Raw genomic sequence first — 16,176 nt, forward strand, 5'->3', positions numbered from 1 at the left:
CATGGACTGTAGCCCACTAGGCTCCTCTGCCCATGGGATTCTCTAGGCAAGAATACTGGAGTGGGTTGCCATGCCTTCCTCTAGGGGATCTTCCCAACCCAGGGACTGAACCCACGTCTCCTATGTCTCCTGCATTGGCAGGCAGGTTCTTTACTACTAGTGCCACCTGGGAAGCCCCAATCCATGCCTGGTATGATGCTAAGTACTTTATACCCATGTTTCAGATTGAACCATACTGTTTGCCAATATTCAGGTGCTTTTGACCTGCTAAAATGGTAATTTGATTTAGTTCAACCTAATACACATTAGCTGCCTGAGTCGATATAAAGAACAAATGGGAGTGGGAGCAGATTCTTCGATCCAAGAAAAGAAGAGTGGGTCGAAGTCAACTCAGCCGTCAGAAGCGTTACCTGGCCACAGTGGCAGTGGATTGCAGCAGTTAGGAGCCAAGGCATGGGTTGTTAGCTGCATACACCACAAGTTAGTCTTGAAACTCCCTTCTCACAGTTACAAATCACCCCGGGTTGCCAAATCCAAAGGCCAATGCTCAGGCTCATCTTATTCTACTTGGCAGAGGCATCTGACGTATTGACTTCCATCATCCTTTCTTGCTGAAATGATCGCTCTCTGGCCTCTAGAACAACCCTCTTTCCTTGATTTCTTCCTGTCTCACTGCAGCCAGTCCTCTGTGTCTCCTTTGCAGACCACTGTCCTGCCCTGTTTCTCAGTGTTGGGCTCTCTCCTTTTCTCTGTCATCCACATCCACCTGTAGGGACCCCATGTAATCCTAGGACATTCAGTGGCCTCATGTAGCTGACTCCTTATATCCTGCCTCCAACCCGACTCCTGCCTCAACTCCAGATTCGTCTAAATGTTGGCCAACATGACAAGCCCCCTTGGATATCTTATGGATGTCTTATGGACCCCTTAAACTCCACATACTTGACTCTGCCCCCACCCTACCCACCACATTCTAACCTCAGTAGCTGGTACCACCGCTGATATGTGCTCTCTCACAAAAACTATGGGTCACCTTTGACTTCCCTTTCTCTCCTCTTTCGGTTCCTCAGCAACTCCTATCAGCTGTACTGTCAGAACATGATCAGTCTGGTCATTTCCCACCTCTCCCACGGAGTCTAAGCTCCCCGGACATCATGGCCACCTCGCACCTGCTCTCCTCGTCCTCTTCCTGGGTCCGGTCACGACCTGAGGGATCCTTTACCACATCCAGTGTTGTCCCATCTCACTCAGAATAAAATGCGGTGTCCTGTTGCAGCCCACGTGACCTTGCAGGTCCTCAGCCTCATTTCCCACTCTCTGCCCCTGGCCTGGTGCTCAGCCACACTGGCCTCCTTACCTCTCTTTCTGGGAGCGCCTGCTCACAGCCTCAGCTGACCTTCCCGCCCTTACTCTTCCTTCCTACTGCTGAGACTCCTTCCCATACGTCTTCAGGCCTCTGTTCAGACAGGCCCCACCCTCCCCATTGCCCCGTTTTGCTTTCTCCACAGCACGTGTCATCGCCTGAGATCGTAGGACTTGTCTGCTCCTCCATGTTTTTGTCTCTCCCTCACTCCAGTGTAAAGGCTCTGAGACCAGGAGCTTCTGTTTCATTCACTGCTCTGAACCCCAGCCCCAGGGGCAGTGCCTGGCAGGGCAGGCACTGATGTACTGGCTGAATGAATGCCCACTGGAACGCTACACCCCACCACACACACATACCACCCCCCATGGTTGTGAAACTTCTGATCTCACAGGTGGCTGAGGCCCGAAGCCCTTGGCGGGGCAGCTGGGCAGGGTGGCTAGAGCTGCCCTGTCTTGGGGTTGGGGCCTACAAAGGGCTTTGCCTTCTCACCTCTCACCTGGGCCACTCACAGAGGTGCAGGGCTTCCCAGCAAGAAAGGCTGTTAGTAAGGGAGACCTGGCTCTCTCAGACAGTGGAAACGTCAGTGTTATTCAGGGGCACCACACAGTCCAGGGAAAGGTGCAGACTTCAAAACCAGACACACCTGGGTTCAAGTCCTGCCAGGGTAACTCATGCTGTGACTCCCTGAGCAGGGCGGCTCGAAGGGCCTGGGCTTTGGAATCAGAGACAGTCAAGGACACGGCATCTCCTCATACTGTCTGAGTGACTGGGGAAGCCTTCTGACTCTCACTGAACCTGGGTTTTCCCAATGAGAAGGATACCTTGGCCAATTGTTGCATAAACTAAAAATGCACAAGAGTTTTTGGCCATGGCAGGCCTTGAAGCCCAGCCTTTTCTCCTAGTTGGGATTTTTTTCTGACAAATCCTTACCCACTGCAGGCTTCAGCTGCTTTCTGCAGTACAAGCTGACATGCCTGCTGCTACCTTGGACGGAATGGGGGCATGACCATAATCAAGACAGTGCACAGAGCACCCTTTTTCTTATGGAAACAACCGAAGCAGCAGGATTAAAAAAGCCAGATGTGCTGCAATATAAAGGCTACCTCCCTCTGAGGGAGGCAGCAGTGTAGCTAATACAGAACAGCCAATGAATCAAAGTCATTTTCATGAGGTCTTGAAATATATCATTCTATTGACCACAGATGTAGAGTCTAAGTGGTGTCCAGCACAGGCTACCCAAGTGATGGTGAGTGACTGTCGGGGGCGAGGCCAGTCTGACATCAGTAGCAGCTGTGTTCCTTACCCCTAGTGGACAGGGACCTTGCAGCCCCTTAGGAGGGATGCAAGACATGTCTTATCCAGAGGTGTAGCGGGAAGCTGCAGATGGAGAGAAATGGAAGACCCTGCACAATGACTGGGCTTAAAAGTTCAGTCAAGGTTACTTCTTAGGGCAAGTGGTTCTTCTCTCTATTTTAATTCATGACTCATTTTAAGAATATGGTTAAAAACTATGGACTCTATCTTTTTAAAAATGCTCTAATCCACAAACACACAGAAATTTGCCTATAAGATCAAAGGGCGCATGGACCCATTGGGTACTACCCCCAGGTCTTATTGAGTAAGGGAGTGGGGAGAGCTGAGAGGATCGGGGCACAGAGCAGGACTCAAAGCCTATTCAGCTGAGAGAAGCACAGCGAGAGAGATGCTGAAAGGGGGCCAGGGAGCAGCTCAGAAGTCTGCAATCCTTAACTATGTGCTTAGAGGTGGCTCTTGATGGAAAGATAAAGCTAAATGTGGCAAGAAAGCAACTCACATGCAGGACAAGAACATATCTCCATGTGTAGCAACAGGGAAAAGAAAGTGGGTGTGGAAGGGGCTGCCCTTTTTTCTCTTTGAAAAAATATAAACCAAAACCCAGTTAACCTGGAGTCAGCGCTGTTATCTCAGCTGGTTTCCCTCTGATCCCTTTCCTAGCTCTTCTCCTAAGACCCAACTCCCAATCTGTAGTTGGAGGGCAAACCCTGCAAGGGCCCCTCCAAAGGAACCACAGATAAATTATGATGGTCAAGGTTCATGGAGACAGCCAGGGAGTCTATTAGTCTCCTAAGGGAGTCTACTAAGAAGACCAACTTAGGGGCAACAAAAGTGCCTTGAGTTGTAGAATGAATTCCCCAAACCTTTAAAAATATCCCCAAATGTATTCTGTAAGGAAAAAGGAAATTTTACTTTGAAAACAAAGTTTGGTTTTAAAAATAAACCATTTTGCTCTTTCTAGAAAAGGTGCTGACACTTTGCAGATAAGAATGAATTGCTGTCCTGCCTTCAGCTGGACATGTGAATAGGACCCAAAGAGGCCAGGGATTCCAAAAGCATATAACCTCATAAGCAAGAGGGGCTTCCTTCGGAAATCAGCATGGCTCCCAAGTATGGGCTATTAGAAATAGGCTTCTGAGGCCAAGTTTCCAGGAACACTATTCTACAGCACCTGTCTAGAAAGAAACAGGATCTGACCTGGGTGGGTGACAGGAGGAATAAGGAGCAGCAGCCCCTTAGCCTCAAAACACATGCTTCAAACCCCCTTCTGAACTGACTGTATACTTTGACCCATCGAATCTGCTCCCTTAAACTCAGAATATCTGTGACAAACACATTCACAGAACTCCAGGGAGACACACACAGTATCTTACAATCTCAGGTTTACTATTGGCAACTGACAATTTAATTTGTGTTGCCATTGTGTGTGCGTGTGTGTGTGTGTTTAAAGACTTTGGTTGTTAAGACTCTCCTTCCTTTTCTCCCGCTCACTGTGTATCATGATCTCGGCTTTCATGATCAGGAAATCACATTACAATATCCAGAACAGAGACAACGATTCCACATCTTGTGAAACAGGTTAGGAGTTTAGAAGTCAAGTGATCGTGTTCACAGGCAGAGGAACAAAAAACTGGTCTTCAAGATGCCTTATTTGGACACTAGCTTTTAACATGTCACTGATAGTTACTAGCCAGGCATTTCAAAGGCACGAAAGTGTTTCCCCAAACTACCTTTGTAGGCCATTGCAGGCAAGTAACAAAATACTAAGAATGGGCCCTGGATTGTGAGTCCCCAGATGGGACTCCGGCCCTAGCTCGGCCCTAATAGAGCAGCAAAGCTCATGAGGGACGCTCTCCCTTCCCTGGGAGCCCGGTGTCCTGTCACGCCAGGTGGAGGCGGGGGCCTAAACCATCTAGTCTCCTTCCAAAACGCGGAGGAGAGCAGGAGACTCACACACACGCCACCTGCGTGTCTTTAGGACAAATCCCCAAAGGACTGGACTCGCCCCCTCCTCACAGGAAGCTCCACTCAGCCCTGGCAGGACCCTCTGCCCTCACGCCTCTCATCCCCTCCCTCTGTTACATTATGATTATTCCTCTCAAATCACAGAGGCAGGCCTGGCCGCTCTACCCAAAGCCTCAGCCCCCGACTCACCTCCTGGAAGAAGTGCCCCACTTGGACCCCACTCTGCTCCCGCCTCACGGGTCTGTCCAGCCAGCACTGACACTTGTTTGTTTCAGCTTGTAAAATACTATGTAGTCATTTTCCTGTGGGTGTGTCTTTTCTCCTCTCTCCTCCTGTCTTGTGTCCGGCTTCCCTGCCTGGGGTGGGGGTGTGGTTAGGACCGGGGAGGGGGCCCATAAGGTGAGCAGCCCTCCTTCCAGCTGAGGGCAGGACTGCGAGGCCACAAGGAACCATCAAGCAGAGCTGCTGTTTCCCTTCCTGTCTCGTCTTGCAAAAGATGGTTTCTCATCCACGATGAGAATGCCTCTGGTGGGGATGGCCGCTTTGGGGGCAGATCTGTTTAGGGATGGTGGGCGCTGATAAGTGGGACTCTGTGTGGGGCTGTGTTGGGTGGACACCACCTACCGTCCACGGTGACTTGGCAGGAGGACTCAGCCTGGCCGGCACTGTTCTTGGCTACACACTTGTATAAGCCTCTGTCCTCGGGCAGTGCCTTCTCGATGGAGACGGAGCACAAGGAGCCTGTGGGGAGGAGGAAGATGTATTGAGTGGACCAGGTCTGAGCCCAACATCTGCCTGGCACTGGGAGTATCACAGCAAGTGCGCTTCACACAGGCATCCTCAGGAGCCCAGAAGTCAGAGGTCCTGTGGGAACCAACCCACTCTCCTCATCAAAGCCCACAGATAACCCAGATCCAAAATAACTGATCTCTAAATACACCCAACCCCCTCTTCTAGTGAGTTCTCTCATGGAAACATACAACAGCAAGGTAAGAAGAAGAGGGAGAAATAGCCCCTGACCTTGGAGAGCAGGAGCACAATGCAAAGGGCAGATGGATCCAGGCCCTCGCACTGGACGTCACCAAGAGAGACAAGTTCAGGTCCCCAGACAGTGGCAGGGACAGAGGCAGGTGAGTACGCTCCACCAGCCGACTGTGATGATTTTGGGAATTCATTCTGGAAAAGGATGTTCTGAACAAACAGGTGAGTGGAAGAGGGCAGGAACCCCTGCCCAGCAGGGACACTGGCCTGTGGGCAGATCTGCTGGAAGGAGACAGAGACCAGCCAGAGACTCTGGAGTTGGCTTTTCAGGAATGGTATATGAGCTGACACCCCTGGCTGACGAGGGGCCCTGGGCTGGGAGAGGGGCACTGCGGGGCTGCTTCCCCCAGGGTAGGGTCTTCTGATCCCCTCAGAGAGGGATGGGACAGCTCTCTTTTCTACGGGTCTGCCCTTGCCCCAGCACGCCTCTTCTGGCCTGGTTGAGGGAAGGAAGGGTCAGGTTGGGTGTACACTTGGGAGTCTGGTCCTTGACCACCTTGGCTCTCTCATCCCAGGGCTGGCTCCTTCTCTGAGGGGCCCCTCTGGGGAGTTTCCCTGAGGGTGTGGGGAGAGATCGCCTGAGGACTGGGCCTGCTGGGCCAGGCAGGGGGGCAGCAGTGCTCTCGCTCCTGCCATCAGACTCACACAAGCCTGCATCACGGCATCCTGCTCCAAGCTGCCCTGTTGTCATGGCAGCTGCCATCACATGAGGAGGAGGGCACAGCCAGAGCCATGTGCATCCTGCCGTCTAGAGCCACTGGCTCCGGCCACCTCCCTCTCCACCACACTGCTCGGCACAAGTCACTGGTCCTGAGCTGGCAGAGCTCTGTGCATCCCAGGTGTGAATGTGCAGAGGCACGGCCTTTGATGGAAAAAGTACCTGCGCCCCCATTAGACAGACACACAGACTGGACCAACAAATACAAGGACACTCGGAGACAGGAAGGGTGACGTCAGTTCTGCACAGAGAATCTTACCAAGGCTGGAGGAGAAAGCGAGATAGAAGCGTTGTTTACTTTCTGGCACCTGGGCAAAGTCTTCAACAGGGAAACCTCAGTTCTACCAAGTCCCTGGGGCAGGATGGCTGATCTGCAGCCCCTCCTACACTCTCATTTAGACCCCATCCCTCAGCAGGGCCTCCCTCTCTCTCCTACATGGTACCGCAATGCCTCAGGGTCTCTGTCCCCTGTGGTTAGGCACAGAATTTGCAGAAACTGCCACAGAAAGGATTTAGGCTGGATTTTCAGGAATTCTGTCATGAAAGTGAGAACTATGAGGCACACAAATCAGGGAATGAGAGAAACTATCTTCTAGAGAGAGAAGTTTCCATTCATCCGAGAGGCAGGGGCATGAGAAGATGACCTCTGGCCTCCAAACTTGAGGCTTAGAAGACACAGACCCCATCCTGCTGTTTTTCCTCAGTCTGAGGCTAAGGCCCACTCCCAGCAAACCTCCTGGTCGAGTCTCTGATTGTCTCCCAGCTTCAGTCCCCCAGCTGCCTTCAGCCTTAAACCAAAATGGCACAAAACAGTAGTGAGACCCCAGAAGAGGTGGGACATGTAGACCAGAGCCCTCGCCCTTCACGGCGGGAGCTGGGGTGGGAGGCGGGGGGAGGGGTGGGATATCATAAAGGCAGTTTTTCCAAGCTGCTCACAGCCTAGACCCCTGGCCATGTGTGTGGGTTGGGGGAGGGCCCCAGCAGGCTTGGAGGCTGGGCTAGCCCAGATTGAAGAATCTGGTATTTCCTGTGGGACAGCTTATTCCTGACCTCCAGAAGAAAAACCATTTCCCAGAGTTTTTTTTGAGAAGCCTCAGTCTGGTGGGGAATTTTGAAAAGAAGGTGAGGGGGATGGGAACCAGGGATCCAATGAATGGCTCAGCTAGAACCCGCCTTGGGAGAGCCCCTCAAGGTCACAGAGTCTGAAGGCCCTCCCCCGATCCTGCCTGGGTTCCGGGTTCTGAGTGTGTGGGGAGAGGGGAGGTGGGGTGTGTGAGGGGGAGGGAGTGGCCCCAAGCCGCAGAGGCTCTGCTGAGGCTGTTCTCTGTGTCAGGGCCCCTGGCCCACCAGGACAGTGCTACTCAGCTCTGGGTCACCTCCTCAGGGACAGGGCCATCTTGAAGCACCCCCAGCCGTAGATGGGCCTCTTCTACGCCCTGAGTTCACTTCCCAAGGCCATTACGAAACACGTGCCACTCTCCCACCCTAGCTGTTGGAGGGCAGTGCCTGTGACTATTGTGAATGTTTTTCCTGAGCCTGGAATACCGTCAGTTAAAAAAAAAATTTTTTTTTGAGAATGACCAAGGCATAATTTCTGGAACAGGTGATCTGGTAGGATATATGTAAGAAAAAGTCATGAACACTTAATCAAACATAACTGACCCTTGAAAGAGATAATATGGTTTCTAAAAGGGAAAGAAATTCTTAGCTCAGAATTCTTCAAGTGGATTATGCATCTAATGAAATGGGCTGGAATACTGCCTTGCACATAGTAAGTGTGGTGTAGATCCTTGTGTTTTGTGGGATGGACTTACATATTTTAAAAAGCCTTTGCAAGATCCCACACTGATGGCAAAAAAAAAAATGAATCACCCATTGACAACACAACAAAAATGAATCCTCATCAATAGGTGAGGAGAAATGTTTGCCGGGGGAAGAAACCTGGTCTGGGGACAGAAAATAAGGCATAAAGATGAAAGAAATTCTCAGCAGCAGCGCAGAGCTCCCTGTCTGTCCTCGGGCCTCCCAGTCCTGGGCCAAGGCCTGAGCAGCTCTGCTCCAGAAGGGCCTGGTAAGGCCACCCTGCAGGCCCAAGGGCAGGCCCAGCTGCTGTAAGTGAGCACCGTCTGCCCTGTAGCTCTGGGAGATGCAGGAAAAGCAAGGACACTTCCACAGGTCCCTCCAAGAATGCAGTCTATTCAATTGACTGTCAGCACACCTCTTCTGCTCTCTTGGCACTAGATGGAGTGAACATAATCATGTTCTGTGGGGCCCGTGGGCTATGAGCCCTATTCAAGCTACAGCCTTCAGAGAAGCTCCCTGAAACCTATGAACAGTATCCACCAGCAGTGGGTCACAGACATGCACACCGCTGGCGGGAGAGCACAGGGGTCTGTCATGGCCAAAGGCCTGGGGACCACAGTCTGGGAGTGAGGCTTGGAGGAAGGGAACCTTGATCTTAGCGGAGGTAAGGTTCAGTGCAGAGGAGCGAGAAGGGTGCTGAGTCAGGGAGGTGGGGTGGAGAGGATACTCAGAGGGGTGTGAAGGATGGAGAAACCCACTTAGCAACCCCCTTCTCCCTACAAACACCCCAAAATGCCAGCTTCCTTATTTCCACTGATGCCATCACTGCAACCCAGTCACCCCCACACAGACACTCAGTGGTCCTGAACCCCCTCCTCTTCCTTACCAAACCCCTGTCCCCTCAACCCTGTTTCAACCTAGGCACCAGGTTCTGTTAACTCTGCCCTTGCTGATTAAACCAGTCATTTCCTGTCTGTGGCCATGGCTACCTTGCTAGTCCAGGCCTCACCATACTTCTCCCCAACCTCTTCAGGACGCCCTTTCCTTGTCTTTGGGCACAGAATCAATCAAAGCCCCTAAATCCCAGCTTTGTGTCTATCACTCCCATTCCCAACTCTTAAAGGGCTCCTACTGTCTTTAGAATTGAGTTCTTCAGCATGATAGAGGATGGAATGGACCTCACCTCCCTCTCCAGCCTGGAGGATGCTGGCAGCTGGGAGCCGGCCTCCTCCTCGATCTGGGAAGCCCACACCCCCCCTCTCCTGTTGGGAGCCCTGCCCGCCTCCACGCTTCAGATCAAGGTCCAGCCCTTTCACCACCAGCCTCTCCCTGTGGCCCAGCACTCAGCTCCCTCCCTCTCCTCCTGCTCATCACCGGGCACTTGGCTGGAAGAGGTTTATCACTGTGCGATTGTGTCCTCTCTTCCAGGTCTTTTGAGAGCAGATTCACTCACACCTCTCAGAGGCCCTACTCCTTGCAGTGGGGTTTGTGGAAGTGGTCACTGACAAGGATTTTCCCCAGGCTTTCTCCTGGGTCTGTGTTTGACCTGGGCACCTGAAGATTTGGAGAGTGAAGCGCTAGGGAAGGGACGGTGGACAGAGTGCAGTCGCTGCTCTGAGACCAAGCCCCCTCCCTACCTTGGCAAGGCAATAGGCCCGTGTCAAGGTCGGCTTTCTCCACTGCAGTGAAAACACCAAAACTCACCAGCCCAGAGCCCACCACCAGTCTTCCAGCCTCTTGACAGCTGTTGACAGTGTCGAGGAATGAACAGCCATTAGCCTTTTCCCTTCACAGGCAACGCTCTCGGGGAAGTTGATCAGGGAACGACCAGCATGCTGACACGCTAACAAGAATTATAATAACTAAGAGGTGATGGAGCAGAGTGGTCTAGGCATTGGAACTCAACTGCCTACATTCCAAGACCAGCTTTGTTATTAATTAGCTGTGCAACCTCTGGTAAAGCCCTTAACTTCTCTGTCACTTAGGCAGTATACTGGTTACGAGGATTAAATGAGTGAAAAGAATAACATGCCTAGGTCAGTGTCTGGCACGTGGTGTTCAATTAATCCAAGCTATTCTTATTTTTCAAAGAGGACTTACAAATATTTAGAATATTTTTAAAGGTTGGACTTGGGGCTATCTCTATAATCCTGTCCCTCTACCAAACTTCTTGTGCTGGCCTTTTAAAATCATTTCTTCTTCTTCAGCTTTGGACCTAAACTGTCCGTCTGAGGTGGTTTCTGTGGGAGGCAATACTGGAGTAGCCAGGCTCTCGGTGCCCAGCAGATATGACCCACCCCGCACCCTGGGTATGAGCAGCCTGTGTCTAAGGGCTTGGGGGTGTGTCTGAGACCAGGGCTGAGGTCTGCTTTCACTGCTTCATCCAGTGAATTGTTTATAAGCAACTCTTGGTGGCTCTGCAGTTTCCACGCAGGTCCCAGAACCGCTGTATGGCTGTGGAATATTGTCCTCAGCTGTCCTAACCTTGGCTTCCCTGAGGGTGCTGCAGCCATGCCCCTCACCGTGAGCAGACCTGTGGGACCACACCTGTCCCCAAGATGGCAGCAGCTCACTTTCCATCCTGCTCTGAGAGGTCACCACAGGATAAGATGGGAAATATTCCTGGTCAAGGTTTTGAGGCAGTCTTATGCCTACACTTTCCAACCAGGACAGGCCGACAGAGGTGGCAGGGAAGGCTTGGCACCCACTGCTCTGGACATCTCAGATAATCCCCCATCATCATCATCTCATGGTGATCCCCCATGCCCTCCTATGTGTGGACGGCCAGAATGAGCAGAGACGGGGATAGATGAGATGACTTCTGGAGGCCCCTACCAAACTGAGGATTTTCACATGGAAAAGCTATCATGTCAACACATTAGCAGAAAATAAACCCTTTTCCTCTCTCTGGGCCAGTTTCCTCTTTACTCCTTCAGCAGTTAGATTCAAAATGCTCAGCCAGCCCAGATTTGCTGTCTGAGTTGCAGAGTGAAGAGAGAAACTCCATCGTGAGCTGAGAGGGATAATGCTATCTTCAAGTACTTCATTAGGGTTTTTAAGAGGAAGGAAGGAAGCCAGATGAAGGGTGAGGGAGGGGGTGGAGAGGGGTGCTGTCAGAGGGTAGGAGGAGGGCAGTGCAGCCAGGGGAGTGCTTCTGTCTCAGCTGATCAGGAGTTGACAGGACTTGTCCTCCAGGGCCTCTGCGGTGGCTGCCCTCTACTCACCAAGGGTAAAGTGCCACTTCCCAGGGAGCCATGTACCCTGCCCCGTCCAGGGCCACCAGCCTCCGCCTTGAGCTCAGGCCAGACTCTATTCCAGCACCGGCCATGAGAGTGGGGTGTGGGAAGCCTGCTATCCTTGGAGCTCTAGTTCAGGACTGGAATTTATGAAAACATTTCAAACCAAATGGAGGGGTCAGGGAAGAGACCCTTTCACCCCCATCTCTTCTCTAGGTATAAACTGGCCCATCTGAGAATTCCAAATGCTGAAAGGCCCCAGATGGCAGGATTTATGCACCACCCCCCTTCTCTCCACAACCCAAGAATGTGAAATACCAGCAAACAAGCCTCATCCAAATTAGGAAGTGAGTGGCTCTGTCCGCCTGGCTGCTTCCCCTTCAGGTCCCTTTAAACACACAGTGTTATCAAGACTCAAGTTGTTGTTGACCTCAAATCACATCCCATCACTACAAACCCTGCCCTGAACCGAAAATGCTGCTTCAAAGGCAGCTCTCAGCCCCAAGCCCCCGGCCAGCCCCAGCTTGGTGCCCCCATGTCCAAGCCTGTCATTGGAGCCCTCTCTGGGCCAGAGATGGGGTATCAGCCCAGACCCAGGGCTCCTCTGAGGAGCCACGCCTAGGGGTGCCAGGAGGGGGCTCTGCCAGACAGATGCTGAGGTCTGGGAATGTGCCCTGGGACCAGACTCCAGCCTCTGGCTGCCAGCAATGGAGTGTGTGCCCCAGGCCCAGGGTGGGCACTGAGCCTGTGGGTGAGGGGCGCAGAAAGCGGCCATTCCCACCCGGCTCTGGGCTATGAGCATTGTCAACAAGCAGGGCTCTGGGAGCTGAAGGTGGCTAGGACAGAGTTTCCCTTCCTCCCGGCCCCAGCCATTTTACCTTCTTGGGAGAGGACGATGAACTTGGTGGTCTTGAGCGTCTTTCCATTCAGTGTCCAAGTGATGGCAGCCGGGGGGTCAGAGGACACCCGGCACTGGAGCAGCAGCTTCTGACCCTCTGCCACATGGAGATCTTGTAGTTTCTCCTCGAAGGTTGGGGCTGTCCCTCGGCTCTCTGGTCTCTTTTCACTATCTGTGGCCCCTGCATGGCCCTTCTTGCAGTTCACATCATTCTTAATCTCCTTCTTAAGTTCTTCTTTCCCAGTGGGTTTTGGGATTTCAGCCGGCTTGGCATTGCCCAAGGGTTTGGGGGCCTCAGCTGGCTTGGCGTTATCCAACGGTTTAGAGGTCTCAGCTGGCTTGGCGTTGCCCACAAGTTTGGGGGTTTCAGCTGGCTTGACGTTACTCAAGGGTTTGGGGGTCTCGGCTGGCTTGGCGTTGCCCACAGGTTTGAGGGTTTCAGCTGGCTTGGCGTTGCCCATAGGTTTAGGGATCTCAGCTGGCTTGACATTACCCAAGGGTTTGGGGGTCTCGGCTGGCTTGACGTTACCCAAGGGTTTGGGGGTCTCAGCTGGCTTGACGTTACCCAAGGGTTTGGGGGTCTCGGCTGGCTTGACATTACCCAAGGGTTTGGGGGTCTCAGTTGGCTTGATGTTACCCAAGGGTTTGGGGGTCTCAGCTGGCTTGACATTACCCAAGGGTTTGGGGGTCTCAGTTGGCTTGATGTTACCCAAGGGTTTGGGGGTCTCAGCTGGCTTGATGTTACCCAAGGGTTTTGGGGTCTCTGCTGGCTTGGTGCTGCCCAAGGGTTTGGGGGTCTCAGCTGGTTTGACATTACCCAAGGGTTTGGGGGTCTCTGCTGGCTTGGTGCTGCTCAAGGGTTTGGGGGTCTCAGCTGGTTTGACATTACCCAAGGGTTTGGGGGTCTCTGCTGGCTTGGTGCTGCTCAAGGGTTTGGGGGTCTCAGCTGGTTTGACATTACCCAAGGGTTTGGGGGCCTCAGCTGGTTTGACATTACCCAAGGGTTTGGGGGTTTCTGCTGGCTTGGTGCTGCCCAAGGGTTTGGGGGTCTCAGCTGGTTTGACATTACCCAAGGGTTTGGGGGTCTCTGCTGGCTTGGTGCTGCTCAAGGGTTTGGGGGTATCAGCCAGCTTGGCGTTGCCCACGGGTTTCAGGAACCCTGAAGGCTGGGCATTGCCCACAGGTTTGGGACCTTCTGCTGCCTTGGCATTCAAGGCCTCAGTGTTATTGCTACCATTCTCTGTTGGTAATTTTTTCTTACTGCCCAACACTGAGCGAAAATCTGGGGTGGCCGGTTTTGGAGGGGGTACCTTCTCAGGCACAGGGGTCTTGGGAGTCCCCTTCTTGGCCAGGACAGAGCGGAAGTCCACCTGCTGGGGGCCATGCACTTTCCTCTCCTCCTCCGACAGGGTCTTCGGCTTCACTTGCCGCTGCAGGTTGGCGCGGAAATCCATCTGCTCAGCCGGGATCTCCTTCAGGTCCTCTTCAGACAAGGTCTTTGTACTCACCTTCTTGCCCAGGAGGTCGCGGAAGTCCAGCTGCTCGGCTGGGATCTCCTTCAGGTCCTCTTCAGACAAGGTCTTGGTGCTCACCTTCTTGCCCAGGAGGTCGCGGAAGTCCAGCTGCTCCACCTCCTGCTGGCGAACGGCCTCCTCCGTGTGCTGCCGCGTCTCCACGCGCCTCTTGAGCACCCCACGCACGTCCTCGCCGTCGTCTTCCGCAGGGGCACCCTGCCCTCTCGCCACCGGCCAGCCAGGCCTCAGGCTCCCGTAGCCGTCACCACCACCACCACCATCAGCACCAGCTCCTCGGCCACAGAGGCCCTCGCAGCTGGCAGGCTCCCTCCCCCTGCGACCAGTGAAGGGAAAAAAGAAAGTAGCAGGAGGAAAAGGGGCCGGGTAAGAAAGAGACGTCAGGGAGAGCAAATCCCCGAGGGAGGGAGGGAGGGCGGAGGAAAGGGGAGGCCAGGGGGGCTGGCCAGGCCATGTTTATAGAAGGGAACTTTGGTGAGAGGCGCTTGCTTGCTTAGTTGGTTTGTTACATCGGTAATGACTTCAGTAGCCTTATAAGGGTGTGTGCAAAAAAAAAAAAGAAAAAAATTTACCCCCCCCCCCCCTTCTCCCTCCCTCATTCCCCTTCCAGTCTCTCTGTCTTGGCTCCGGCAGCCTCAGCTAGAGGATACAAACAATCTGGGGCTGCCGAGCTGGGCCTGCTGGGACCAGGAGGAAGGTGGGTGGATAGTGGCACAGGGTCTGGCCTGGCAACCCCCAGGGGACACTCACCGCAGGACCGCTCTGGCCGGGCTGCTCTGTAGCATCAGGGACACCTGGCAACTGCATTGGCCAACACGGTTCCTGAAGAATTCAAGGGATCAATACAGATCAAGGGGCTTTCTGGGCCAAGGGCCTGCCTGATCTAGGGCTGTAGGGAGGGCAGGGCAGGCAGGAATTTGGCTACAGGTTGGCTCCAGGGAAGAGGGGACCGTGGACTGAGCTGTGACCCTAACACACCCACACCAGACCTAGGTTTAGGGCAGGGCCCTCCCCGACTTTGGTCACCCTTTATCTTTCCAGCTCTTGCTTAAGAAGGAAAAAAAAAAAAAAGAATCAGCTAAGGTAGGCATCCAGAAATAGGAATACTTTTCTGTAAGTATATTATAAAAATAATACAATTGACACTCAGTCAAGGAAGAGTAAAGACTAAAACTGCTGAGGGCTGTGATGGAGCTGCTTGGTCTAGACTGTGTGGCCCCACTAACCTTGCCCAGTGACCCTGAGTCTCATTCCATGCCCCCTTAATACTGGGGTGGTCACTCCTTCTACTCACAAGGTGCTCCCATCTGCTGGGTCCCCTTCACCTGCTCATGAAATGAAAACACCCTCTAATCCCTACCAAAGTGACCCTTTTTCTTCTTCTGTCACAAAGAGAGGGCTCGCGATTCTTTAGCCCACTGCTAACACTGTCCATGACCAGCTGGGGAAAGGGGCTCGGGAAAGGGGCTGTACCATACCCATGCTGTGCTGGGCTTACAGCAGATCAGCCATCAGATCCCAAGGCTGCCATCTGCTGGCAGGTCTGGGCTCTGAGAAGGCTAAGAAGGTGCTGCTCAGACTGGGGGAAGCCGTGCAGGCAGATCTGATAGTTAAAGGCGACTCTGCCTGCTAATAACCATGTTTTATGTAGCACCCTCCATCTTTCATGACTCACAGCCACTGTGTTTCTTGCCCCCACAACAGCCCAGGGAGGTTCCCAGCATTCTTGGGCCCACTGTAAAGGGAAGGAGGGGAGGCTCAGGGTTTCCAGGATGCAGTGTTGGGCTCTTGGGGTCTCCCACTCATTTCCTGCACTTGTCCACGTCGTGTGCACTTCAGGGGCTGGCACCTGCCCCAGGTCCCACCATAGACCTAATCCCTCTCATATATTCCATCTCCTTTACTCATGGCAGATCTGTGAGGCGGCTGTCAGCAACTGTTTTTACAGGTGAGAAAAACTAGGCTTATAAAGGTTAAGTAACTTTGCCTAAACTCACAGGGCTAGCTAGTAGGGAAAAGGGTTGGAACCTGACTTGTAATTTTCCCATCCCACCCTACAGTGCTCTTCAGTACAAATCTATCCTGGGACACGTGTGTGTTTATGTGTGTCTATGTGTACATGTGTATATCGACCACATGTAGATGGGATCTACCTGACGGGCACCTGTACCTGCGGGTCCATGATTGGGAACATGTGTATGTTACCCCCACATGGACAGAGAGCTGAGCACATGTTCCTCTGGCTCTGCCAATGCACTCAAGCAATTACCTTGCTTTGCATGGCCTCCCTCCCAATGCAGGGCCAA

General features: G+C 53.0%; 1 protein-coding gene across 4 annotated transcripts in view; it reads right to left on the reverse strand.

Annotated features, from left to right (window-relative positions):
• Positions 1 to 16,176, reverse strand: part of MYLK (myosin light chain kinase) — a 191,886-nt gene that overhangs the window by 74,576 nt on the left and 101,134 nt on the right. Inside the window, exons 14-18 of one of the 4 annotated variants that reach the window (XM_055568414.1) lie at positions 14,621 to 14,692; positions 13,931 to 14,186; positions 13,466 to 13,846; positions 12,319 to 12,676; positions 5,267 to 5,383 (exon numbers count right to left, since the gene is read on the reverse strand). In XM_055568414.1, coding sequence (XP_055424389.1) covers positions 5,267 to 5,383; positions 12,319 to 12,676; positions 13,466 to 13,846; positions 13,931 to 14,186; positions 14,621 to 14,692 — 1,184 coding nt within the window. Of the gene's footprint in view, positions 1 to 4,831; positions 4,928 to 5,266; positions 5,384 to 12,318; positions 14,187 to 14,620; positions 14,693 to 16,176 lie in introns of those variants that run through there. The other 3 variants (XM_055568413.1, XM_055568411.1, XM_055568412.1) reach the window with 3 other exon arrangements.

Source organism: Bubalus kerabau, chromosome 2, assembly GCF_029407905.1.
Source record: "Bubalus kerabau isolate K-KA32 ecotype Philippines breed swamp buffalo chromosome 2, PCC_UOA_SB_1v2, whole genome shotgun sequence".
Lineage (NCBI taxonomy): Eukaryota > Metazoa > Chordata > Mammalia > Artiodactyla > Bovidae > Bubalus > Bubalus kerabau.